The sequence below is a fragment of the Miniopterus schreibersii genome, assembly GCF_964146895.1.
Source record: "Miniopterus schreibersii genome assembly, chromosome: 5".
Lineage (NCBI taxonomy): Eukaryota > Metazoa > Chordata > Mammalia > Chiroptera > Miniopteridae > Miniopterus > Miniopterus schreibersii.
Window position 1 is genome coordinate 24587394 of NC_138106.1, and position 26857 is coordinate 24614250.

General features: G+C 37.5%; 1 protein-coding gene across 3 annotated transcripts in view; it reads right to left on the minus strand.

Annotated features, from left to right (window-relative positions):
- Positions 1 to 26857, minus strand: part of ZBBX (zinc finger B-box domain containing) — a 205120-nt gene that overhangs the window by 108428 nt on the left and 69835 nt on the right. Inside the window, exons 18-20 of one of the 3 annotated variants that reach the window (XR_013998853.1) lie at positions 25563 to 25820; positions 16075 to 16210; positions 14117 to 14337 (exon numbers count right to left, since the gene is read on the minus strand). Coding sequence is in view for 2 of the 3 variants with exons in the window: in XM_081138132.1 (XP_080994258.1) it covers positions 14211 to 14337; positions 16075 to 16210; positions 25563 to 25820 (521 nt within the window). In the remaining variant the exon portion in view is untranslated. Of the gene's footprint in view, positions 1 to 12698; positions 14338 to 16074; positions 16211 to 20395; positions 20846 to 25562; positions 25821 to 26857 lie in introns of those variants that run through there. The other 2 variants (XM_081138132.1, XM_081138133.1) reach the window with 2 other exon arrangements.

The window sequence follows — 26857 nt, forward strand, 5'->3', positions numbered from 1 at the left end:
AATCCATGGGCACAGACAATAGTGTGGTGAAGGCCTGGGCTGGGGTGGGGGAGAAGGTGTGGGGTGGAGGGGGCCAATGGGGGGAAAAGGGGACATCTGCAATACTTTCAACAATAAAGATAAATTTAAAAAATAAAGTATATTGTAAGCAATGTAAGTTGTTACTCTCTGGCATTTAGACAGATTAAGCAGGTATAGACTTAGGAAGAGGAAGAATGGGAGAAGTATATAAGAATTGTTCCACCTCTCTTAAATTAATAATGACCTCCCAATGTAAGGTTATGTAGTTTTTTCCTATTATGGATCTTCAGCTCGGAACATCCTTCTGCTTATGTTATGGAGATTGTGCCCAACACAAGAATTCAGGCCCAGGGAGCGACTGAGGCTGAAATTCAGTGCTGTATTTATAGTTAAGACATGTGCCATTAGATTACATCTACTCAAGTGTAACATTTCTAAAATCCCATACAAGAATGCTTATAGGTCAGTGGGTCCTGTTTCGTCTCCTTCTTGACTTAACAATCATCTAGTGATCATTAGGGACTCCCACTCCATCCCAGCCTTGTCCTTCCCCGCAGGCTCCTCACCCCATGCGCATACCTGACATTCTGCTAGAGTTGACCGCTATGTTATACTATCTGCCCACCCTTTGTATGTGAGCTCCCTGAAGCAAAGAGCGTATTGGTTCTTAACTCTAAAATGCTCAGCAAAAAATCCTTTTTTCTATAAAGGATTAAAGAACCAAATAGATTCTTCCTGGGAGAGACATGCTAAGAAATCATAGATTACACATCCTGGAAGAGATTCTGTGTGAGAATCCTAAGTTGAAATTTAGTTTTAGCTCTGATTCTAACTAGCTCTATTATGTGTGTGTGTGTGAGCCCTCAAGTTTTGTGGTATTTTTAAAAATAAAATAATTGGTTTGGGTAAAATTGATCATTTGGGGCTATTCTAGTCTTTAACTTTCTATTAACACTCTTTCTCCTCTGTCATAAGTATGATTAATGAACAAATGCCCCTTATAACCCATTAGTCAGCTTGGAATTCAGGCAAAATGTATGCCTTTAAATCATTATTTTATGTTTTTCTTGGTCCAAGTTCAGATATTTATAGTCCTCAAGAAATTTATAACTTCTGTTATACTCTTGCTAAATGTGTTCTTAACCAGCCCCATGATCCAACTAATCTGTCTTTATTCCTAATGGCTCTTCATATACACTATGTGGCATTAAAAGAGAGTGTTATCTCTATGATTGTTTCAATGTTTCTTTTTTGAAATACTAAAATATATATATATATGTATTAGTAATGAGAGTGAGATGGCTGGAGATTTTAATGCCTTAAGCACTTTGACCTTGTCCAACAGCTCAGGTCAATGTGCATGGCAGTCATGCCAACGGGAGAGAACACAGAGGGTGGGAAACAAGATATTAACAGGCTCAAATGCACGGCAATTAGCAGTCCATTATCTCCACATCAGGACTAGATTGGTTTCCCAATAAGCCTCTGAATTAACCAGGCTTCACATTTCAATGTAAATCAATTAAAGACATCTTACTGTATTTTTCTCAGACTTCTCACAGTAAATGGATTTATATTTGCTTAATCCATGTATTTTTGATAAACTGGCATACCAAAGGTCTTGTTGTTCTGCAGATATGATTGATACCATTTCTGAATGATATCAAACCACAAAAGAAAACAGTATGAAACTCAAATTAATATAATTTCATAGTTATAATAGTAAAAGTTTAAAATCATTATTAAATGGTGGAAAGTAGGTAGTTTTACCCTGACAAAATATGTATGTTTGGGGAATATTATAGCATAAGTTAAATATATGATATTATGAAATTATCCTTTTAAGTTTTGTTACTTGTTATAACATTCCCGTAAATGACAGTACCATCCCCCAATTTGATTTAAAGCTTGAGAGCCATCTCCCACTGCTCTTTCTCCTACCTGTGACATCCACGCTCCCTGTAAAGGGAGCAGATCTCCACTGGGGAGGCTGGACGGGCCCTTCTCGTTAACTGCCGTAGCTCTGGCTAGAGAGAGGAGCCTTCGGGAAGGCCAGAATTAGTTACATTTTGCTTATTTTCCCCCACCTCTGCCTAAAGCAGGCCTAACCCTCCTGACCCCTTCCTGTGTTTTGTTGGGAAGCAGTTTGTTATTCAGATATCTCCGCATCAAGTTCACCTTGGCTTTAGTCGAGTCTGACCTTGGGTCCCGTTCAGCAATCCTGAAGCTACTCCTACGGAACTCCTTTAAAACTGAAGCAAGCCGTGGACTCGTTCCACAGTACAAAATCGCCCAGGTTGGTTTCATAGGGTTCACAAACTCCCTGACGGCTCTTCCCGGACCCTTCCCCCATATTCCAGAGACCTCAGGCTCTCAGTGGACTTCCACCTAGTTCTCTGACCAGGTCTCCACGTGTACTATCGTTCCTGTTTTCATGACTGTTCGATACCCATCATTTTCCCTTGCTGTGGTTCTGCCTTGATTGTACCTGATTTACTTCCCACAATGCCAGGCAGAAGGCGGGATGGGCTGATTGCTGCTCCCCTTTATTTCCAGCGTGCCCCCTGTAAGTCCAGACCACTCTCCTCGCCTGTAACTAACTGGATGATGGCCCCTCCTCTGAGCCCCAGTGCCTGGCCCACCAAGGGAATGTCTTCAGTCTAAGTCCTTGGCCCTCCTGATCTCTACAGGTCTACCCAAAAACATCTTCAAATTCTTTAAAACCAGAGAAAATATCCTTTGGTATTGAAATAAAAAGACTTTAAAAGTTTCTTTGATTTATTTAGCTTCTTACAACTGAGCGAATGAAAAAGTTGTAGAGTCACTTCACACATTACGAGGGTCTCAAGCTGCTTTCTGCATAACTAGAGGCTACAGAGTTAAAGGGCTTCTTAAACTGGTACAATAAAAGTGCATCATCAGAACAATGACTCAGCTTTTGGGCCAAGCTGAGTTCTTCCCAAACAGGGTGCTTTGCAGTCCATCTTCTGTATCCGTGCACTATCCTGCATTAAGCATGTACACAACAGCATCCCATGCAGTTAAAATAACAGTCACAAGAAGGACTCATTTCTCATTGTGGTGAACTTTGAATTAGAACAGTACTATTTCAATGCTTTAGATAAGAAATTTTTGGTAGAGAAAAATCTTATACAATAGAGTGATAGGGAAGAAAATGAAGTAGAGTTTCTGTGACCAAAGCTTGGGCAGGGGTCATAACCCTGCTCCTTGATACCCTCCACCACAAGGGGCTTCTTGGAACCACTAGTGCTCCGTGGAGCAGAGTCTGAAGCACATTGACAGAAAATATTTTCCTCTGTGTTGAATATAATTTGCATGTGATAATGCAAGAGATAAATATCTCAACAAACAGTGCTGATAATGCTTCCCATCTAACAGAACCCGAAAGGAAGACAGCCCATGATCCCATCACTCACTTTGCCAGAGGTCCCTGGTGGTGACTGTTTTTCCGGGAATTCAAGAAGGCAAATAAGCATGTCGCTGTTATACTGAATGACATACCCCTGCCATGTATGGCTGGCTTCAGCTTGTCCCCACGCATCAGTGGAGGTCTCCCTTGCTCTTTTTCTATCCTGTCATCACTACTTAATGCATAACTTGAAAAATAGACTCTCTTGTTTCCTGTCCATTTAGGACAGATTGTCAGGTCCCCAGAGCTTAGAAGAATATACTGATCTCTGATGTCAAACCTTAAGACAACCTTAGCACACAGAAATTCAGAATCTTCCATTTTCAGGCTATAAATTGCCTGGATAAAGAACGGAATGATAATTATTAATTAACTTATTAATGAGAAACCCTAAAAGACAATCATTGTCCTCTATAAGCGGGCTATTTCTGACACATAAATTTTGCCAGGAATGCTTTTAAACCCTCACCTAACTATCTTAGTTGGCATGACAGACCTAAATCATTCTCAAGACCCAAATTGAACATCACTTCTTTCATGAAGCCTTCCTTAGCACAAATCTTACAGAGGTGAGGTTAGCCTGCATTCATTAGTGCAATTATTTTGTGTCCATTTATGTGTATATAAGACCGTAAATTCCTTGAGGCAGAATTCATAGTTTTATTTATTTACTCTCCAAAGCCTACTTCAAGGTCTAGCACATAATGGATTGTCAAAAATGTTTTTTAGGTGGATAATACTATTGATATCAGTGAGGTGTTTGACAGAATTTTTCTGTGGGCAGGCATACTAGGACAGCTGATGATCCAGGTGGTACCTAAGCCTACAGCCAAGGACAAAAAAGCCACACACCAGCTTTAGTCTCCTCGCCAGTCACTTCTTATTCATAAAAAAACTACATATTCCACTTTGGAAAGAAAAATGACCACTGTAATGCTAAGAGAATAAATATTATCACATATCTAGATTTTGCTTTTGATATTTTATTCAATCTTGACCTATTAAACATTTACTGGATTTGGGGCAATGTAGCAGATGTTAAATATTTTTTTCAAAGGCACAAATTTTTAAGAATTAAATGGACTTACTTATAATAAAGCCATCTTAGGATATTCTACTAAAACAAAACAGAAATTCCTTAGAGCCAACTACCACTTAAAGTTAAGATCTGTTCTATAAATCAGTATTAAATTCTCTTTTAAAAGTTCACTGTAGAGAGAAGCAGCAGTAAGGAAGTATTGTACATGCTGGCAAACGTAGACTCTGGAATTGGTTGCCTATAATTGTAATCCAGCATCCTCACTTAGGAGCTTGGCATCCTCACTTAGGAGCCTTGTAACCTGGGGCACATTTCTTAACCATTTGGTGCCTCCATTTTCTCACATGTAAAATGGGGATTAATAAAAGTACTTATCATTAATAAAAGTACTTACCATTAATACTTATCCCTCTCTGAGAGATATGAGGTGATAAAAATGCTTGCAATACCTCAACATATGTTATAAAGTTATTGTAGAATATTTCTCCTATCAACTGCCCTCTCTACAGACCTTTGGGAAGAAACTTCTCTTATTTAATCAGTATTTACTAACCACCTTCTCTGTACCAGACACACACTAGTGACATAGTCATGAACAAGACAGTGTGTGCCTTCAGAAAGCTTACATGCTAATGAGGACACTAGGTAGAATTGTAAACAAATGTTTTCTGTAGTAATACTGGGGGGAAACGTGCAAGAAGATAGAGTGACGATGTATATGGCTCCTATACATATAATGGCCAGTGAAATCTCTCTGAGAGGGATTTGAAGTAAAACTTGAACCTGAAGGAGCCATGTGAGGATCTAGGGGGGAAAGTGTTAAAGAAGGGAGAGTGAGTGTAAAGGTATGAAGTTAGAACCTTCTTGAATTCAAACAATAGCAAACAGGCCAGTGTGCTCAGAGCAGGGTGAGCTTGAGGAAGAGGGACAGGTGATGAGACCCTAGAGCTAGGTAGGGCCCTGATCACAGGAGGCTTTGGTGGCCGTTGGGAAATTCTGGCTTTAGTTCTAACTGTAATGTGGGGCGAGTGGAGGAGTTCTCATTGTGGAGGCGTGTGATCTGATCTTCATTTTCTTCCTTTAATTTCTATTTATTGTTGAAAATATTACAGATATCCCCTCTACCCCCCCCCCCCATTTTTAAAGATAATTTTAACTTTTGTGAAATAGAGACATTGGATTAAGTGTAAGAGATGTGAATTGGGTTAGGTGGGAGTTGTGTGGGCAGTTAGAGGAAGCAATTTCCAGGGTATATGTTATGCTAGAGTTAATAAGGACTTCCTGCAGAATGGATATGATCCTGGGAGGAAAATAAGATTCAAAGGTAACTCTTAGTGTCTTTGGCCTGTGCAATTAGGTGAACAGTGCTGTCGTGTAAAAAATGGGAAAACCAAAAAAGGAGCCAGTTTGCAAAGGAAAATCCACAGTTCTGTTTGCAGCATGTTGGTATCCTAAACTGGAGTTAAGAGGGTAATTTTTAAAGTGAAATTATGTATTTCAGATTGGATAGGACCACTTAGAGCGTAGGTATATAAGAGGTTGCAAGATTGTGCCCTGAACACATAAACATTCAGAAGCTGGGGAAGGAGAAGAAATTTCAGACAAGACTGTGAAGAGCAGTCAGTCAGATAAAAAGGAAATCATGAGTGTGGTGTCCTCAAGGACACGTGAAGAACAGCTCCAAGGACAATGGGGCAATCAACCACATCCAATGATGCTGAGAGACTAACCTGAGCTCTGAAAAGTATGGGGGTCACTACTGGCAAGAGCATCACGGTCAAGTGGTGAGAACAAGAGCATAATTTCATGGGTCAAAAAAAACCCACAGGAGGTGGAGAAATGGAAGTGGTGTCTAGACATGTCTTATCAGAAATTTTACTACCGAGGAAGCAAAAATGATTGTGAATGGAATGACTAAAGAGGAGGGTTCAAAAACCTGTTTTCAATGGAAGATAAAATGGTATGTTGTTCCCTTTCTAAAAAGAACTTTTTGGATTAAGCAAGGGATAGAAATTCTATCTCCTTTATAAACAGATCTCCCACCAAGTCTGTGGTGGGCATTCTAAAGGGCATTCATTTCAAGAAATTAGGTGCTTAACCTGTATTTAAATTTTGGACACTTAGAATTCCGTAAAGAAAATGCAAAAACACCGCCCTTCTTCTGAGGTAGCATTTATGTTGACTGGTGTTGTAGAATTAAGTGAAATAATTTCTCCAAATTTAATTTAAAAATGGAGGCACCTTTATTTCTACATCCTAGAACAGGAAATACCATACAAAGAAAAATTGGCTATTTTTTTTTTAGTATAGTCTACATTTTTGTTTATAGAAAAAAATTTGAGCTATATTCAGCGACATCTCAGTCAATCAGATACCTTAATTCATGACAAGGTAGGAAATATTTCCTTAGAAATATAAAAAATTAAATTGAGACTGTTTTTTACTAGCTTCATGTCAAAATTGTCTTTTACATAACAGTGCAATGAACTGCTTCACTTAATACCAACTAAATGTGTTTTTAATGATGTTATAATAAACCTAAAATCTTGAGAGTGGTGCTGTCAAAGTATAATTGTTTCAAACTTGGAAAGTAAACCATTTACCCCAGTGCAATGTTTATTTGCAAATAAGTGGCTTGTTTTCACCTTGGCATTTTCTGATAGCAGAAGGAGACACATCCTTGGTAAAAGTTCTATCGTCTTTATCCCTTATTCCTTATTTAATCACAAGCATCTGCTTGAGGTTTAGTTCTCCCTCGATAAAGAAGGAAATGGGGCCATTTCAAGAACCAATAAAGGGGAATCTGTGTGCAACAGGCATGAGTTCCCTCCAGAGTCATCTGGTCCCGGATGCCAGAGAGGCCAAGGGAAGGCACCTGGCCCACTTGTGATATTGTTTTGGAAACCTGCTGGGACCTCCAGAGGATACTCTGCCCTGAGGTAAATGTGGTGTGAAATTTTGCTTCATAGTTGTCAAGTAGGTCAGTCCTGAAAATAATAAAAGTGATTATGATGAGGAGATTAGAGAACAAAATTAGAATGGAGCTCCGCGTTACTCATTTCTAGCAATGGCTCTTTGAAAACAGAGTGATATTTACACTCAAGTCACATGTGAGAGGAGGGCTTCGGGACGTCTAGTAGCCATCAGGCTACTAGATGCTGTAGATGCTGTTGAGACTGATGCTCTTTGAGACTGAAGGTACCACCTGCACTGTTCCCACACAGGCTGGGTGGTCCTGATGTGCCATTGGCCCTTAACACCCTTTCCTTTACCGTCTGCCTCCTCACACCCACCCAACATTTACAACCCTGTCCTACAAACCTTCCCTCTCTGACATTGAGTTCCTTCCCTCAGGGGTCTTTCAGAGAAGTTGATGGCATACCAAACCCACATCACTTTTTAAAAACTGCCTTAAATCATCGTCGTCAGCCTGCTGAGATGCAGAAGCAGCGTTTTATAACGAATTGTCTTCCCTCTCTCCACGATCTCTCACCATGGCCTGGCAACATTTAATCTGACTCATCTCTGGGCCCTGCTTAGGCAACTATGCTGCCTGGCTTGAAAATATAAAGTTGGGTATAGTTGGATAACTTGCATAGCTTTCAATGAATTGAGGAAGATAAACTATCTTCTCTCCATGGTTCTCTGGAGTCTGGTCTTATAACAAAGAGATGCAAATTCAGTCGCATATCTTGACAACATGTGACATTTTGTGACATAAATCCCAGAATACTAGACTGAGATGGGGCCAAGAAATCTTCTAGGAGTCAAGGCTACAAATCTCTAATTTTTGTGGCAGATTTTTTTTCTTTAATCTTACCCCCAAAAAACCCTTTATATAAAAAATATCCAAGCATAGATGCTTTTGTTGAGCAACTCAGTCCCCCATTATACTCCTCCCCTAAAGCAAGAAACCCTAAGACTCCCCAGAACCCAACTCAGAAGCAATTAATCTCTCATTTTATATTTGGACTATGAAGGATTTAAGCACTGCTGTATGGGAACATAACCATGAGGCTTTATCCCTGAAACCATTGTAATCTCTGGCTCTACCATACTAATATTCAACATACTTATAAGAAACTATTTTATATTTGTCCTCTATATTCTTGTGAAAATTTCCAACATCGTTGGTTTCAAAACACCCTAATATTTTAATATTCATTTGAAACAAATATTTCATATCGCAATATTTTTAACAGAGCACATTGAACGTCTTTGCCAAAGCAGATTGGATTTGGGCATTAGCCCAAAGACTGAACTTTAAAGAGATGTTGAATGTGTTTCAAGAAGCTCTAAGGTGAAAACTTGAAGCTGAATAATAATGAAATCTGTTTGTGTAACTTAACTATGTCTTGCAGACTGCGAAAGAGATATGCTTTGTATTAAAAATTGAGTGAATTAAGTATAATAGTATCTCTTAAATTTGACTTATTTAAATTTCAAAAGGTTAGCTTCTACCACATGTTTCAAACCACATTAACTGCAAAATCTCTATTCTGAAAACAAGCAGCTGTGGATCAGTAATGAGAATAGTATTAGAGCCTGTGAGAGACACTATTGCTGAGGTGTCTGTTGCTTTCAGGATCCATTCAGCTCATCTGCCCTGTCACACAACCCCAATTTTATTCTGAGCAGCAGTGTGCCCACTTAGTTGACTATATCTCTAAATTCCCTTGGATCTAGATGTGGCTAAATTTCAGTCAAAAAGGTATAAGAGTTGTATCACAAAAAAAGAGTTGTGCGATACTTCCAGGAAGACTGGTTTGAAAGAAGCAGCCTCATCTGGGAGGTCCTATCTTGCTCTCCACACTTCCCTCACTCTGACGCCTCAGCCGCAGATTGTGACGGCTAGAGATCCACAACCATCTTGGGTGACAAGGTGACCTTGAGGATGGCAATCACATAGTAACATGTAGTTTTCATACCAGCTCGTGACTGCCTACTTCCAGACTTGACATACAAGAGAAATAAACTCCTGTTATTCCATTGTTGTTTGGTGTTTCCAGTAAAATAAAATGAAACCAGATCCTAACTGATTCAATAGCCTAACTTACAAGCTACCCTCCAAGGGCTACGGCATAGGCGGTCAGAGGAGAAAGTAAATGTGGTAACTACTTTTCAAAAATTAAAGATGCATCTGTTCACATCCAACCTGCACTTTTAGCTCTCATTTTTTAAGTACAAAAGTTAATAACTGTGCATTGTTTGAAGAAACAACAAAATAATCATTCTATAAAAATATGACGATTACCTAAAAAATGTGAAATTACATAAAAATTTACCCTAAACATCTCTTTCATTATTAACTTCTGTTGAATAGATAAGGTTTAGTTAATTTTCAAATAAGGGTGAAGTACATTTCCCTTCTTGGAAATCTTTCTAAGCATTTGTATGTAGAAAATTGTATATTTGTTTTCTGGATAACTATATACATATTGATTGCTTCCTTTTGTCAGAAATAAGAGCAAATAGAGAGACTTTTCAAAACTATATTTCCATACTGTTATTGTATTTGTATTTGGGGGGAAAAAAGATAACCCCATCAATCAATTAATTATTTTCATTGTAGACATAAACTGTCACTTCACAGAGAACATTAAGAATATCCACTCCTTTTCCTTAACTATGAAAGACATTTGCATTAAGTGAGGAACATCTTTATTTCCTTAGAGTTCATCTATGCCTGCAGGTTATTTCCCAGCTAAAGTCATAATCTTGTTTGCAACATCATAATCATTTACCCAGCAAACAATCAGGATGTCACTAACAAAGAATTATGACTTTAGGTGGGGTATAAAATACAGGCACAGATGAACTCTGAGGAAATAAAGATTGTTTTTATGAAAATGTGGCTAGCAATAAATAACCAGAGATGAAAATTATGCTGAAACAGAATATCCTATAAAAACAGATTTGGGAAGATATAAATAGTATGTTTTTAAAATTTTCTTCTCTCTGCAAAATACCATGCATAGAGAGTTTATAAAGTACCAGTGCAATTTTAATATTTAAAAACTCTGAATTAACATGAGAGAAGAAATCTATAAACATAGTGAACAATGTTTCAGAAATATTTTTAATGAAATAAATTTAGGTATTTAGCTTTCAACATAAATGCCAGCTTTATATATCATGCTAATTGCCCAACTCACTGAAAGCATTCTCCATTTTTAATATTAAGTGATTTTTATGAATCATCTGTCAACTCGATCCTGAATTCACTAACTGATCTGTCCATTAATTTGTCTTTATATTCCATGACTGAGCCTAAATTTATAAAAAGTGATGATAGATGTGGCAGAGCCTGTTCCAGTTCCTAGAGTGTTTCGCACTCATGACTGCATTTGATTCTCACCACATTCTTTTGAGCAAAGCAAAGTCAGTAACTTTTTCTCCATTGCATGAGGAAGGAACACTTTCAAATAAGTGGTCTGCCAGCTAGTAAACAGTGTAAGCTGATGACCTCTGTTTCTCCCACTACATATAGTGGGAGAAGTTAGGGACAGCGATGACTTAGCAGTTGGATCCTGCTCATTCATTCATTCATTCATTCACTAATCACCCAGTCTAAGCTAGGCACATGCTAAGGGGCTAAGCGTGCAGTAGTGAACAGGATAGAGATAATCCATGCTCTACTGAAATATGTAGTCTAATTGGGAAATACACATTTAAAAAGTAGACAAGTTTATAATTATAGGTACTGTAAAGGGAAAAGTAGAATGCCATTTAAAAAAATAGAGGAAAAGGAACAGAGAAATTAATTTAGATAAAAAGTAGAGAAAGGCTCATTGAGCAGGCATGTTTTGAGACCTTAGAGAAATAGCATGTGGCCAAAAACAAGATGAAATAAGCAGAGCTCAAGAGCTTTCCAACAACTGATTCATAGGAATAAAGATAATTTTGTTGTTGTTTTATGAATCAAGACATTATTCAAAGTATCTGAGTGTGCTATTACAGAGATGGAGCCATTTTGTAACATTCATTTGTCCAAAAAGAGTTTTCTGTCCACCACACTGGTAAGGCACAACATTAAGGGGTCTTAAGGTCAGTACACCCCTAGCCTGTGTTGTGTGACACAGTAGAGTGCACTAGATGTGAAGGACTTCAACAAATATCAAACAGATTAGAACTATCAAATATGATTTAATGTCAATTTGTTTCCCCCATGTGTGTGTTTGGAGCTGTAAAATTACAGAATTCCATATGGCTATTACACCACCAGGCAAATCTGAATATAAGCTACTAAATTCCAACATGCATGTAATATCATATGGCTGTCTGTCCAATAGTTTTGAGAGGCACACCATACTAACTCTAGTATCAGGAACATGGTTGCGATTTTTCTGGAGTGTCTGTAACTCAATTCCACAGTCAGAACTAGATGCATGCCTTAAACAGTAATTTTAAACTTGAGCTTCAAAATGAGAGAACACATTGCAGCTGCTTCAGGCAAAGGCTCTAATCTTATTTAGTTTTTATTTCCTCATTATACTAATGGCAAAGGAATTAAAGAACATTTCTAAATGTGTGGTTACGGGAAGCAAATAAAGGCAGAAGGGGGTCTACTTTCCTCTGCACAGAGGACCCTCATGTTTAATTTCAATGCCAGATTGGAAGTTAAATGACAAAGTCAACAGTACCCTCTTTATCTCAAATTCTGGCCAGAAATCCACTGATGACAACTAATTATCAGCTTAGTTTCTTATTTCAAAATTCTTATGTTGTAAAAGGCAGTGGCACCTTATAAAATGTATTTCTGAACTAGTTCTTAAAAGGCTGAAGCTATGACTAAAAACACAAAGAATACTAGTGGCCCTACTTCTCTAATGAGAATAGAAACACATCTCCTTCCACTTTGTCTAAGAAAAACACAAGTTTTATAAACTGCATCCAGAGGAACCATTTTCTTCATCAGAAGTATAAGGATGATGTCTCGGAGCAAAGGAGTGTAGGCAGAGTCAAGAAACGTTAAACCTGAGCAAACATGCTAAAAAGAAAAATAACATATTTGAACAGGCAATCCCCATTTCAGCTACAGATAATAAAATTCAGAAAGCTAGCAGCCTCGGGACAAGATGCCAGAAGGGCTTTTGAGATAAATGATGAAAATTCAAGGGTGACTCATTGTTGTCGCTCTACGGGATTGTGATAGAGGAAGTGCTCAGAAGACAGTAAAAATTACAGGGGAGTCACACTCTTAATTTTAAGATATTTCGTTTGAAAAATTTTATTCTCATAGTGTGATTGGCTTTGCTGATTGCTTATTGTTCACTTATGTTAATCACTTTTAATAAAGGGCATTTTTAGAAGAAAAGACATAGAAATGGCTATAGGTCTCTTCGTCATTTTCTATCCTGTCAGTAAATGATGTGTGGATGTCAGTACAATTTATTGATGCCATGGAAAGAGTATCAGAGATGAATTTACACTCAACAACCATCAGTCTTTTATAGGAGGTTCCTATCCAGAATCAGAGAAGCCAAAATGATGGCACAACCAACTGCAGGGATATTTTTCTGATAAGTTCACAAACTGCTTACGGGGAAGCCATTCTAAGAATCTGTAAAACTCTCTCCATGTCTTCTTCTGCTCTTGAGACCCTGAATCACAAGTTCCTATAAAACACTGAACACCCACTAACCCAAGTATCTAGTACTGCCCAAGACGAGCAAAATACTTCCATATCTGTTATTTTCATTAGCTATCACGATCACTTTTCAAAGTGATTGTAGTAGTCAGGGTTCTCCAGAAAAAAAGAACTAATTGTGGAGTCTAACAAATCCAAATCAACAGGGCAGGCTGGCAGTCTGGAGGCTCAAGGAAGAGTTGATGCTGCAACTGGAGTCCAGAGGAAGCCTGAAGGCAGAATTCCCTCCTCCCTGGAGCACCCGAGTCTTTCTTCTCTTAAGGCTTTCAAACAGATTGAATGAGACTGGAGGGAAATCTGCTTTATTCAAATCTACTGATTTAAATGTTAATCGCATCTAAAAAAACACAAACAAACCAAAAAAAACACCACTTTTGCAGAGAAAGATGGAATAATGTTTGACCAAATATCTGGATACCATAGCCTAGTCAAAATTAACCATCACACTGGCCCTCCTGAAATAAGATGCTTTGGGGATCTTTTCTGCTTCACTAGAACAGAGAATAAGTATTATTTCCACTTCATTTTGGGTCCTTTTTTGTTTTCTAGCTGCAACTTTTGAAGCTATCAGAACTTCTATAAATACCAAAACACTAACAGAAAAAACACACACCACAAAACAAAAACCCTATCATTACCAAAGTAAAAAACAGATCCCAGACACATTGATGATACTGCCAAGTATGACTTGGCCCTCAAATGTACACTCTTACTGATGACGTATTTAAAATATAATTTGACAAATATGACTTTAAATGTAATTATGTTTTAGCCTATGGTAGGTTCTGTGGACACAGTTATAACTGCTATCTTTTTAAACTCACCAAATTTTACTAATAAGATCTGCAATATAGATTACTTGACACACCATATATCATTTGGGGGAAAAAAGTCCTCAAACTTATAATTTTACTACATCTTATTAGTCTGCAAACCTTGAAATATCAGACACGTTAATAATGAAAATCTCCCACACCTGGATAAGTGGACTGTTTGGTTATTTTTTTTAGTTGTTAACTTTTCCCATTTCCTTTGGGTACAAAAAGTAAAAAGCAATGCGCAAATGATCCTTAGGTACTCTGTGGCCACGGCAGTGTGATGACATGCTGCTCGTCAAGAAAGTCTGTCTCCTCCTCATCTGTGCCGCTCTCACAAAGTGTCAGGAAAGACTGAATTTCGGTATCTTTTTCAGAAAAGCTGGAAATACATTAAAAGATCAATACACAATATACAGAACCAGGCTGCGCCTCTTCATTTATCTTCTGATCAATACTACAGCCACAGAAGTCAGGGGAGGCAGCAGGTGTGAGGGCTGCCTCAGGCCGGGGCAGTCATTTTCAACGTGCCCAATACACCAAGCCTCCTTTTAATGAGAAATCCTCATCATTCTCCCCCTCTCAGGAAATAAAGCCACAGTGGTACCAAGGAGAGAAGATTTTACAATCTCTGATTGTGTCTCTCCCTGATGATTCAGAAGGCACTTCAGAAGCTTGCTGAGCCTCGGGGTCATCGTTAAGGACATTCATCATTACACTGGCTGGTTAATAGAATCCCGGTGAATGTAGACTGCCAGATAAATCACGTCTTTTGTGTACAGTAAATTAGGACTATGTGGATAGCCAGTCAAGATATGCCAAAACCAAAATTAATGACAATTATTGAGCTGTTCTATTTTGTTGTGTGTATCATGGTGGAGAGGAAGCTCTGTTGGAGGCTCTCATGTGTAGGGTTCTAGGTTTTGAGAAATGAGGTAGAGTGGGGAACAGAAGGGAGCCTGCACAACTCAGATGTTTTGGTCTAAGTTATCTTGATAGTCAGCCATGTATGCCCCTAAATAATATAAAATACATGCATAACATTCCGTGAGAGCTGTAAGTGTTCTTTGGATCCTTTTCTTGTGTCCAACACAGGCTAAATCAGCAGAGCCTACACTCTCATCTGTGAACCAGGGGAGATTTGCAATAATTTTCACCGGTAATGACTTTTTCATGACATTCTTAATTGTAAAGCACTGTGTTTTATTCTGTTGATGTGTTCCCCTTATATTTTTGTATTAAATGTCCTTTCTTTTATGAAAGGATGGTGACAGTAAGTCATAGGTTTAGTTACTTTGTTTTTCATTTTTTAGGGGGGAAAAATAGCATTTTAGATTTACCCTTTTTAAAAATAAATTTTAAGTAGTGTTAGAAATGCAAAAATCCAAGAAACACAGCTAAATTATTTCCTCTTTCAGAAAAAAAGAGGGCAACACTCTTGATTTCCTTTTACCGCAATATTAACCTTCAAACCAATCAAAGGAACTTACAATATAACAGTCTTTTATTTACACTTTTAAACCTACAAGAAACCCTCCTCCTTTTTCAAGGAATTCCAGTATGTCAATAGTAGACTGACGTGATAAACTGCATTTCTTAAGCATTTATTAGTATAAACCATGTTCCCTATAAACTGATTACCATCCCTAAAAGCGCTCACCTTACATGAGGAAAGAGTGAAATGATAACAAATTAAAATGCGCTATCATTAACAGCCTGGACTCAATTTCAAGAAAGAAACCTCTCAATATTCCATTCTGAAAATTGTATTCACATTGGGTAAGATTCTATTAATGCAAAGTTTTAAAATTTATTAGGTTAATTAATGAAAGTAAGGCAGCTGTTTTTCAATTTAAAAATAAATGCTGAAGGATTATTAAACCCCTTTTTTTATTTTTCTGACATATGTTTTCCAGCAGAGAATTATCTCTTCATATTAAAGTAACATCCTCATAAGCCTTTTACTAAATCCTGATAATAGGTCAGCAAAGAACACAAATATTTTGCACGAATGGCCATATAAGTACCCACATGAGGACAATCTTTCTTTATATAGTAAAGAGAATTGGTTGGGGCTTGTCAAAATTGTTACTATGCATTATGGGCACATATAACCTACCTCGGTTCAATTCCACAGGGGCTCCTCGAATGTGAGGCCTTAAAGGAATCTAGGGTAGCCTGACTTCTACTCAGCGAATCCTGGCTGACAGCTGGCGATTCTTCTGAGGTTTGGCTGTAAAGTTTTTCTGAAGAATCTGAAATATTTTATTTCATGAATTGTCAACTCATAAATTCAAGAAGAAACAAATGCATAGCATATGGCTCTAGTTATCCAGAGTAAACTATAAGTAGTATAAAGAGGGTCAGAGATTTTTAATCATCTCAATTTTCTAATATTTGTAGGATAGTCACAGTATGAGGTAAATTTGTTTTGAGATTCCAAATTAGGGCATGGGTATCAAGCCACTTTAATCACATTGAAATTTCTTAGCAAATTCTCCAATTTTATTTTCTTTAGCTTAATTGGGGTACATTTGACATGCAACTGTGTAGGGTGTAAAATGCATTTATTTGAAACACATATATTGCAAAATGATAGCCACCAAAGTGTTAGCAAACACCTATATCACATCACATAAATGACATTTCTTTTTTGTGGTGGTAACATTTAAGATCTCCTCTCTTAGCAGCTTTCAAGTGTGTGATACAGTAACATTAATTATAACCCCCGCCTGTGGGTCAGATCCTTGGCACTTCCTCATCTTGTGCTCCTGGACCGACATCTCCCAGTTTCCCCCACCCCCAAGCCCCAGACAATCACCATTCCAGTCTGTTCCTAGGAGTTTGGCTTTTTTAGATCCCACATGTAAATGATATACAGCATTTTCTTTCTCTGTCTGACTTATTTTGAACAGCCATATTGATTTTTCAATATACATTATACTTAAGAAAAATGTCCAATGTCCTGAGACTTCATAAAACTGCAAAGAAAACCAAGTGATCCTCTTTAAGCTAGAATATTGTGCAACTCCTCAATTTGTCTAAATGTTAAGCACTTTTTGTCTTCTAGGACATAAAAGCTTTACCTCCATACAGTCTGAGGCAAAGGTTAGCCTTGGCAAAGCTTCTCTTTTGTGTTTGTTTTGGCTTCCTTGCTTTGTTTGGAGAGAAATTAACCTTTTGTATGTGAAAGGGGAGAAGCCTTAAATCTTCTCCCATTTCATAAAGCTGGCCTATGATTCAGCCTAGGTAAGAAAAAATAGTGCAACTTAAGTAAGCAAGAGTATAAGCAAACATATCTTTATATAAACTACCAAAAAGTTATGTATAAAAATAAATTACTATATTAGAAAGGCCGTAATGCCTTCTTTCTGTCACTGATACAGTCCTAAGAGTCACCTGACTTGTACATAAGATTATGCTGACTTAAAATTTTTTAAATTACTGGGTGCTTGTCTTCCCTTCCTTCTGATCAAAGTGCTAAGTAAACATCCTACCGATCAGAGCAGCCAAACACCAAACTACAAGGCATTATACACTTGACTGAAGAGAATTTATTTTTTGGTCCTATTAATTTGAAGTTTTTGAGCAAGCAGATTCTCCTACTGAAAGTAACTTAGATTATTATTTCTGCTGTAAGACAGACCTCCATACATTTATAACTGAAAGTATCCTAAAAATGATTAGCCCACTGACTTTCATATTATGACAGGTTTAAGGATGAGGCTACTGCTAAAACAATCAGGACAGCTTTCCTTAGTCTTATTTACATTTGAGGCTTACATAATAAAGATGAATTTGGAGGAAAAAGAAAAGATTTCTCAGCTAAAACTTTTGTCCCATTCCCACTTGGAGACTAGGAAATCAAGGGCACACAGGGGACTGGCAACTTGTTGAAATTCACACAAACACATGGTCAAAGAACTGGAACTAGGCCTCAGCTATTCTAGCTCACCTGTATCATAAATCACTGTGTTCCAGAATCGAATCCTCTAGCTTTAGGCCACTACCTTCTCTCCCAGTTTCCACTAAGTAAAAGAATATGGGTGTGTATGGCATCTTTACCTATCATGTTACCTATCATTGGGAAAAAAGTCAATTCAGGATTTGGAATTGGTAGGATTATAGGACTAAAACGCAATAGTAATGCTTAGAACTAAAGAATACCACCAGAAAAGGTATTTGACCCCTTTTAGGTATTTGAGTCCTAATTGGATGAACACAGAGCTAATTCAGGTTGTACAAACAAAATGGGCCTGTTTTTGTACACGTATTCATTCTCAGAATTATATTTCAGAACATCTTCTCAAGTTAACAGGAGCAAAGGTGACATCACTGGATAGTTCATGGCAGAGGAAAACAAAACTGCTTATAAAGCCCTGTTGCAGGGTAGTGTTAAACCTAAAAGGTCATTTGTACAAAAACCCAAGTCTCCTGACTTTCTAATACAGAATGAAGGAAAGCTGGGTTGATATTTATATTGAAAATTTTACTTTATGATGGTCAGGTCAGGTCATTGTTGAAAAATGGATTTTCTGTCCCTAGAGTAGCAGTGTATGTTCTCTGATCGTTGAAAAATCTCTTAAATAGAATAATACCAGGGAGGCGGGGTGGAAGAGGGTATGGGTGCATAAATCGTGATAGAAAAAAATTAAATTAGGTTAAAAAGAATTAGACAAAAGAGAAAAACTGACTAAATATAAACTTCTGGGGTGCATTTCTAAAACTCATTTCATTTAAAACACATTCATTTTACTTCATTCCACACAAAAATAAAGACGAGTAAAAGAAATAAAGGAAAGGAGAAAGGATGGACCAAAGAAGCATTAAAATTTTAAAAACATTAAAAAGTTAAAAACTTCAAAGAGTGAAAACACAGCAGATAGGCTATTTACATAATGAACCAAAAGCAAAAGCAAAAAAATTTCTAAAGGACTATGTAGCGTAGCTACAAATGCCATCCCAGTGCTTCGGAGGGTGTGACCACCAGGACACTTGCCCTGTAACCTGTGAGAGCCCCATGCCAGCTCTTCAGTTCCTGTTTTCCTGACCTGCCTTCTCTTTTTCCCTCTGCCACTGGGTCTTGTCTTGTTTATCCCTCCAAACCTTCTTCCCTTTACCTTCACTCTGTCCACACTCTCTCCAGCTTAAGTGGTCACAGTATCTATCTGAAGTGAGGATTTCAAATTATTTAAGTGGCGCTGTGGAATGGTGGTTAGACAAAGGAATGTGGGGCAGACCTGCCTGTGTTTGTGCCTGGGCCCTTGAGCACCCAGGGGAGACCATGGACAGTTACATCACTCAGAGCCTGTATCCACAAAGGGGAAATAAAAAATAGCACCTGCCCCACCTACCTCCCAGAGTAGCTATGAGGAGCAAATGCAGTGACATTATATATAAAAATAAACAGTGAATATTATTACTCATTGGTTTCATATTCCTTATATCAGAATTTTTAAAAATATGTTGACTTTCACTTACGTGGAGCATTCCATTTTTTCCCCTGAAATTCAAAGTTGCCCTAAAGCAAAAAGATTGCCATTCTAGCCCATCATAACCTGACTGTCTTTATAGGGGTTAGCTAGTGAATTTGCTAACTATAAACCAGAGTAGGCCTTTTACAACTTAATATTGTGCTTGATGGCCAACCAATGAACAGAGGCTCCAATTACACAGGAAGCCACTGACTCACTATTTTACATCACAGACAGCTGGCTACACCTGATAACATCAGGTAGGTTTTTACTCTTCCTTGTTTAAAACAAAGTACTTTCCTCTCTTTAATTACTTGGCTCCGTTAACTACCTCCGAACTCACACAAACATAAGATTGCCATGGGAACTGAAGGACCACAAAGGCTCTTAAACCACAAATCAGAACGAGTTTGAAACAAACAAATCAGGTTTAACTAATGAAAAGGTGTGTGCTTTAAACTGCATCACTACTGCTCCGTTCTCATAATGCAGCTGTTCCGATACTTTCCAAATTTCTTTAGACTATAACACCTGAAAACTGTCAAGGTGCCTTAATAAGTAGGTTAGACTGATATGTTGAGCTTATTAAGGAAATGACTGTCTTATTTACAAAGATATTTGTGGAGAGGATAATAATAAGGCATGAGCTATAGCTAACTATAACCCTCAAAGCAGCCCAGAAGAAAACAGAGTCGTAGAAAAGAAACAGCTTTTAGATGTTTTCACTAAAATGTAGACTTATCAAGAGGGCCTTACCTTACTGTATGGAGAAGGCACCACCCACTGGTTCCTTATATAATTTAAAATTTTCTTCTAGGACTTACTATGTGCTAGGTACTGCAGAGTTAGTGTGTGTGTGTGTGTGTGTGTGTGTGTGTGTGTGTGTGTGTGTGTCCCTACTTCAAACACCCAGGGGCTTGCCAGGACTCTTAGAATGGCATCCAAACTCCTTATTGTAGAAAGAAAGAAATTATCATAAACATTTAATACATATTTGAATTCAATCACTGGACAATTTATGATAGAATTTATTAGAATATATCCATCTTTCATACATAGAAACTGATGCAAAGTGAGATTAAGAAAATAATTTGCCCAACGTCACAAAGTCAGTAAGTAACTGTTTTGTTTCAAAACCAGCTCCCCTTCACATCCCCCTGCCCCGGAGCCTGGCTTTCAGCCACCCTGCTTTGCCACCCCTTGTCTCCTGATTGAGCAGGAAGCCGTGTCTGCACACACACATCCCCTGCTGTGCCCACAGCGGCTACTTCTGCAATGGCTCTAATATCCGCCACGGCAATCTGAATCAAAGGAGAAACGCTTTACTTAATGCAGTTATTTTCTGTCTTTTCTTCTCCCAGCTCCTTGGCAAAGTTGTTTTCCACAGAACTTAGTGGAAGTGGATGCATCCTAGAGCTAAAAGAAAATAGGTCAAGGTTAGCTGCTCACAAAGATGCAGCTTTCACAGGGACGTGAACACATTTACATTTGTATAAGAGTCAAGTTGTGTAGCTGTGTCTGCATGAGACTAAATCTCAAGAGTTTTACCAGATTGCATCATAAGTAGCAAAGTGTGGGTGGAATTTTTCTGCCCATTGATGCTAAACAGAATACAAAAACCTTGTGCAGACTCAGTGAATTTTCTAGAATAGGGCCTGATTTCACTACAGCATCTGTCACCTCACTGACTGTTGAGTTGATTCAGCTGACGTGCCATCTCCTTGCTTCCCCAGCTCCAGGAGAGTACCTCAAAGCTGTGCACTCATCCAAAGCTAATCTTCCCAAATAAAAAGAGAGCTGAGCCTGGGTCAAGCATGTGTAAGTGACAGCTTTCTGCTCCTGGACCATAGGCTATGCAGTATGTGCTTGCTTTCATATATGAAAAGTTTTGTATTCCAATGAAAATGCTGGGCTTGGTGTATGAGAAAATGAGAGACACGGCAAAATGAAGCATGTAAGAAATAAGAGTAATGAAGGCAAAGAAAAAGCTCAGTGTTTAGAAACACACATGCAAACAGACTATTGTTTTTAAGTACTGTGTTTCATTTGTAAATAACGGAACTTTTCAATCTATCAAAATAAGAAACCCTTTATTTTCTGATTAAAAACTACATGGTTATCCTTTCAGATCCAGTCCCCACCAAACATACTTCATTTTACAATTTGCCTTTCGCATGAGTATTACCTCCCAGGAGATTTACATTTGATTTTTAGCAACTTAGAGTAAAGCAGATGAATGATGGATGGGTAAAGATGGATCATAAACTCTCCTCCCTCAACTTCTAATGAAATGAATAGAAAAAGCAGAAAAATAAACAAAATCATAACAGGAACCAAACAAAGTAAGGGCTATAAGTTTACATAATAAACTTTGACAAGAGGCAACCAAAGAAATAAATAGAAGATTCATTGAGGTATATAGCTGAGTGCTACTGCTGTCCACCCCCCCACACTATGTTATTAGCATAGTGTTATGCTAATAACAGCAAAAGGAGAGTCATCTAAAGTACTGACAAGTCCCACCAATACCACGCCAGTTTGAAAAGTAGGTGAAGGGGAAGAAGAAAACTTCTGAAATATTTTTAAAGCCCCTAAATACTCACTACAAGATCTTAGCAGAGGCAAGAAAAGTGCAAACCTGCAAGTGTCCCCACAGGGACAGAACATACTTGAAATCAGTTTCAGTGAAATTTCACATTTAATGAAATTAAAAAAAAAAAAGATAAGAGAACCCAGATTCGCCAACAAAGGAGGCTGAGCTCCTCGTTCCCTCATCTGTCCTCTTCAGGACTTTGAGCTGACAGGATACAAACGAGTGCAATGTCCAACCCACAAATGTAGCTCCCAAGAGAAGGCTGACAGATCTCAGCACAGGTGGAAAGCAGTTCAAGGAAAATATAGTCTCACTATATCAGGAAAGACAGAGGCTATGAGCAAAGCCTCCCACAGTAAGTATGAGCAAGTAAGATACAAAGAAATGATAGCAACTAGCTCTGCAAACAAACAAACCAGAATCCAAGAATCCACAGCATGCAAAGAACAATTAAATACGAGACGAATCTGGTAGAAAACAGATCAAGACCATAAGAAAATTCCCATAAGTCGTTTGGCTACAAAAACATAATAATAAAAACATTTTTTAAAAAAATCAAAACTAGTCTCAAAGATCAAACATGTCAGACATCAGAAAGGAATCAAATGTTAACTTGCTTCTGGATTAAATCTTGTACCAGGAAAAGACAAGCTATAAAGAACATCGAGACTTAAAAACTGGATGTGCCCTGTGGATTAGAGACTCACATCAATGTTAAATTGCCTAATTTTGATCACTGTACTATGATGGGATAAGAGAATGTCCTTGCTCATGGGAAATGCAGGTTGAATTATTATTTTTTTTTTTTTGGTAAAGCGTCATGAGGTTTATAACTTCCTCTTAAATGGTTCAGGAAGAAAAGAGCTGTGTGTGTGTGTGTGTGTGTGTGCGCACATGTGCAATGAGGTCAACAGGCAAACAGGCAGTGGACTGGGTAAAGCACATACTGAAGTTCCTTGTACTATTTTTGCATTCTTGCAAGTTTCCTGTAAGTTTGAAATTATACCAAAGTAAAAAATTACTAAAGAAACTCAAAGCAATACTTTAGAGAGCTAACTTATTAAGTTGATCAATAAAGAACGGAAGATAGCCCGCTGAAAACTGGAACTCTGACATAGAAGCCACTCTTGAGAGAATCACAGTAAATGCAAAAGAAAGTGAAAAATGAGTTAAATAGTTGAAGAAAATGTAAGTGAATACATTGTACAAAGAGGATCCAACATAAACAAAATAGGTTTCTTAGCAGAAGAAAACCAAATGGAACAGAAAAGCAATTTAAATATACAATAGCAGAAAATTCCTCTGAAAATAAAGAGGAACTTATTTTGCAGATGGAAAGAGAACCCTCTATTTTAAGAAAGGCTGGGTTATTTAAACTGAAACAACCCTGGTTCAGTTACTGAATTTCAAAGATATGAAACTTTTTTCCCTCCCAAATATCCAGTGAGGAAAGAAGAGGTAGCAGGCATTCTGCAGCATGAAAGAACTCGAGAAACTGAGCTACCATGAGCCCTACTTGGGAAAAAAAACTATTTGACAATCACATTTAACAAAATTTAAAGGGAAAAACTGCTAAGGAACAAACTAGCACCATATTCAGGGAGAGAGGACAATGGAGAAATATCTACCAAATGCAAGGGGGAGAATTGTGATCCCCTAAATTCATCTAGCTAACTTGCTAACCCATCACAGGGGTAAACGCAGACATTCTTAAGAATGCCCCAATAAACCTTCCCGAGAAGAATCAAAATAAAAAGCTTAGAATTGGGAAGTTCTAGTAAAAATGCTGGTACTGATCACTTAACCCATATGAATTTTCACAAAGGAAAAAAAAAAGGAAACCTTAAAAAATGAAAAATTATAACATCACTGTAACAGGGATTTATTCAATACTACCTATAACTACATAGATAAAAAATATGAAATAAGCCCAGCCGGCGTGGCTCAGAGGTTGAGCGTTGACCTGTGATCCAGGAAGTCAGGGTTCGATTCCCGGTCAGGGCACATGCCCGGGTTCTGGGCTCAGTGCCAATGGGGGGTGTGCAGGAGGCAGCCGATCAATGACTCTCATCATTGATGTTTCTCTCTCTCTCTTTCTCCCCCTCTGCCTTCTTCTCTCTGAAATCAATAAAGACATATTTTAAAATATATATACATGTGAAATAAATGAGTTCTCATCTTTTATTATAGGAATTTAATTATTACTGTCTAAAATAAATCATAAAGTTAAAAATGGCCCAAATTTCTTACTGTTTCTTTTTAGCTTTTTTCTTAATTTTTAAAGGCATATTTGTAAAAATTCCAAGCAGGACCCTATAAAGTTGCCCATATTCCATTGTCGTGTTATTTTGTCTACAAAAAGGCAATTTCATGTAGTTCAACTTAATATTTTGTGATCAAAAATACTTATTTGAAATGAACAATTTCCTTTAGTTTTATTTAAATTATTTCTATTAAATTGGGTAAATAAATATATAACATTAAAAAATATTATGCAGAACATGTCTATTTTTTATAAAATTATTCTTTCCTACAATCTATTCATCCTTCTAACTATAAATTCTTATATGTATACTTATGACATAAGCAGATAAGTTTAAAATTATGCTCATCAAATATTAATAATGGTTGTTTTCAGAATAGTAAGATTTTGTGGGGATTTTGGTTTCCCCCTGTATTTTCTGTATTGCTTGCATTTTGCAAAATCAAGATGTATTCTCTTTTAGGAAAAAAGCAAAGTCATTATTCAAAGGTCAATATCACTAAAACAACAAACAACCAAGGGAGGAGCCATGGGTGGAATACATAGGACCAGAGGAGTGATCTGCCTCTTAGATTTGCAGCTGGCTTCTGTCAAACTGCGCCAACAACTTTCTGGTGAATATTAAGATTTCTTCCCCCAATGTTTTGTCACTAAACCAGATCTTTATAAATTAAAAAACATGGTTATGATTTACTAGACTCCATCCACCGAAGTTCAAGAAGTGGAGTGCACAGATATAATTTCTCCTCAACTGGTCTGCCAACCAGCAGCATCAGTCTCAACTGGGTTCTTAGATGTGCAGAATCTCAGGCCCCACCCCAGGCATATTGAGAAAGAATCTGCATTTTAACAAGATCCCCAGAGGCCTTCTGTATAAGGTGAAGCTCAAGGAATACTGCTTTAAAAGATCTAACAACTTAATTCTCCAACAAGGGTGTTGGGCAGAAGCTTTCATAAAGCTACAGATTTAGTCACTCAGTGGGTTTGCAGAAAGAAGAAAAACTTTTTTTTCTGTTACATGAATGTTCTTAGGCAATACAATGTAACTGTGTATTGTGTGACCCACGGCAGACTCTCTCTTGTGTGGCTGGCATCCACAGGTAACATTTTCAGGGTGATCTCGAGGGATATCCAAGCAAACATACAGAACTCGCTGGTTAAAAGAGGTAAAGGGAAAGGCCTTTTTGTTTGCCAGCTTGCTTTCTAGGAGCATGAGATGAAGAATCAGGCAGAGGGCAGAGTTAACATTGTCTACAGTGAAAATATAATAGCAATACCTGCAAGATTTCTCAGCACATTTAATTCCTCTTCCAGACTGTCGAAGGTTTGTTGATCAGCGGTGCAGCCCTCTAAGAAGGGCTCACTGTGGTCAATAATATCAATGTGTTCAATTTCTGAAATTTCAGAAGCAGCTCTAGACAACTGAGCAGGGGCGCTTCTTGGTGAAGGAGGAGAGGAAAGAAGACAGCTGGAGCTTCTTTTAACAGAGATGGAAAGTGGTAAATTAGTTGTTGAAGGTCTCTGTGATGTCTTGCCTAAAATGAAAAATAATTTTTTTAAATCAACTGCTTTTTAAATTCTGAATGCTTAAAGACACAAAATACCAGCCCCCCCCAAAAAACTTAGAGCATTTAAGATCATGCAACAGAGTTTATGAAAAAATGAATATTAGATTATTATTCGTACTTTATTACAATTTGCTAATCCAAAATTACTTTTCCCATGTTATAAAAAACACTTCTGAGTCATTTTACCCTAATTTTTTTTTTATATTCAGAAAAAGAGAAAATAATCGTAGTATTAACTAAAGCAAAGCATCTGCAAACTAAGTCTATTCCAGATAAATTCAACACACTACAGCTTTATAGGGCACTTCAGTGGGAAAGCCCCAGAAGCACAGATCTAAATCGGGTTATCACTGTGTTCTACCAGGGCAGTCACAGCCTTATCTTGCTATATTTCGAAGGTTGATTTAGTTGGTTTCTTCAACATATGTGTTTCTTTCATAGTAGGAAAAAAATAATCACTTCAAATTTTATACTAATACAACATAATGAATTTATAATGTGGCATTGTTCCAAGATTCTTTAGTAAAGGGAATGTTCAAGGTACAAATTTAGAAATACATAGCACCAGTAAAGTTTTAAATGTACCCATTCATTGTTCTGATTTAGACAAATATATTTATATTGAGTATAAACGACTTATAAGATAAACTTGTATTCCCTTAACAAAAATTGGTATTGTGTAAAATATTAAATTCTTTAGAGAAGTGCTAGTCATTATCATAAAAATTATGATTTGACTGAACATATGCCAATATAGCATTATGCTCAATCTAAGGACTCAAAGGAAGAGAGGCTACAGGCAGTTGGCATGTATTAAACATTTAATGGCTATTTATTTTTTTAACTTTAAAGATCTACTTTGATTGTAGCTAGTACTCGAAGAAGAATCTTAATGCAGTATGTAATTATTTAAGCAATTAAAACTGACTAAGGTAAGTCCCAAAGGGCACCAATTTTAATGAACATTTCTGAAATCAATTTTGAAAACAATTTTTGTTGGAATA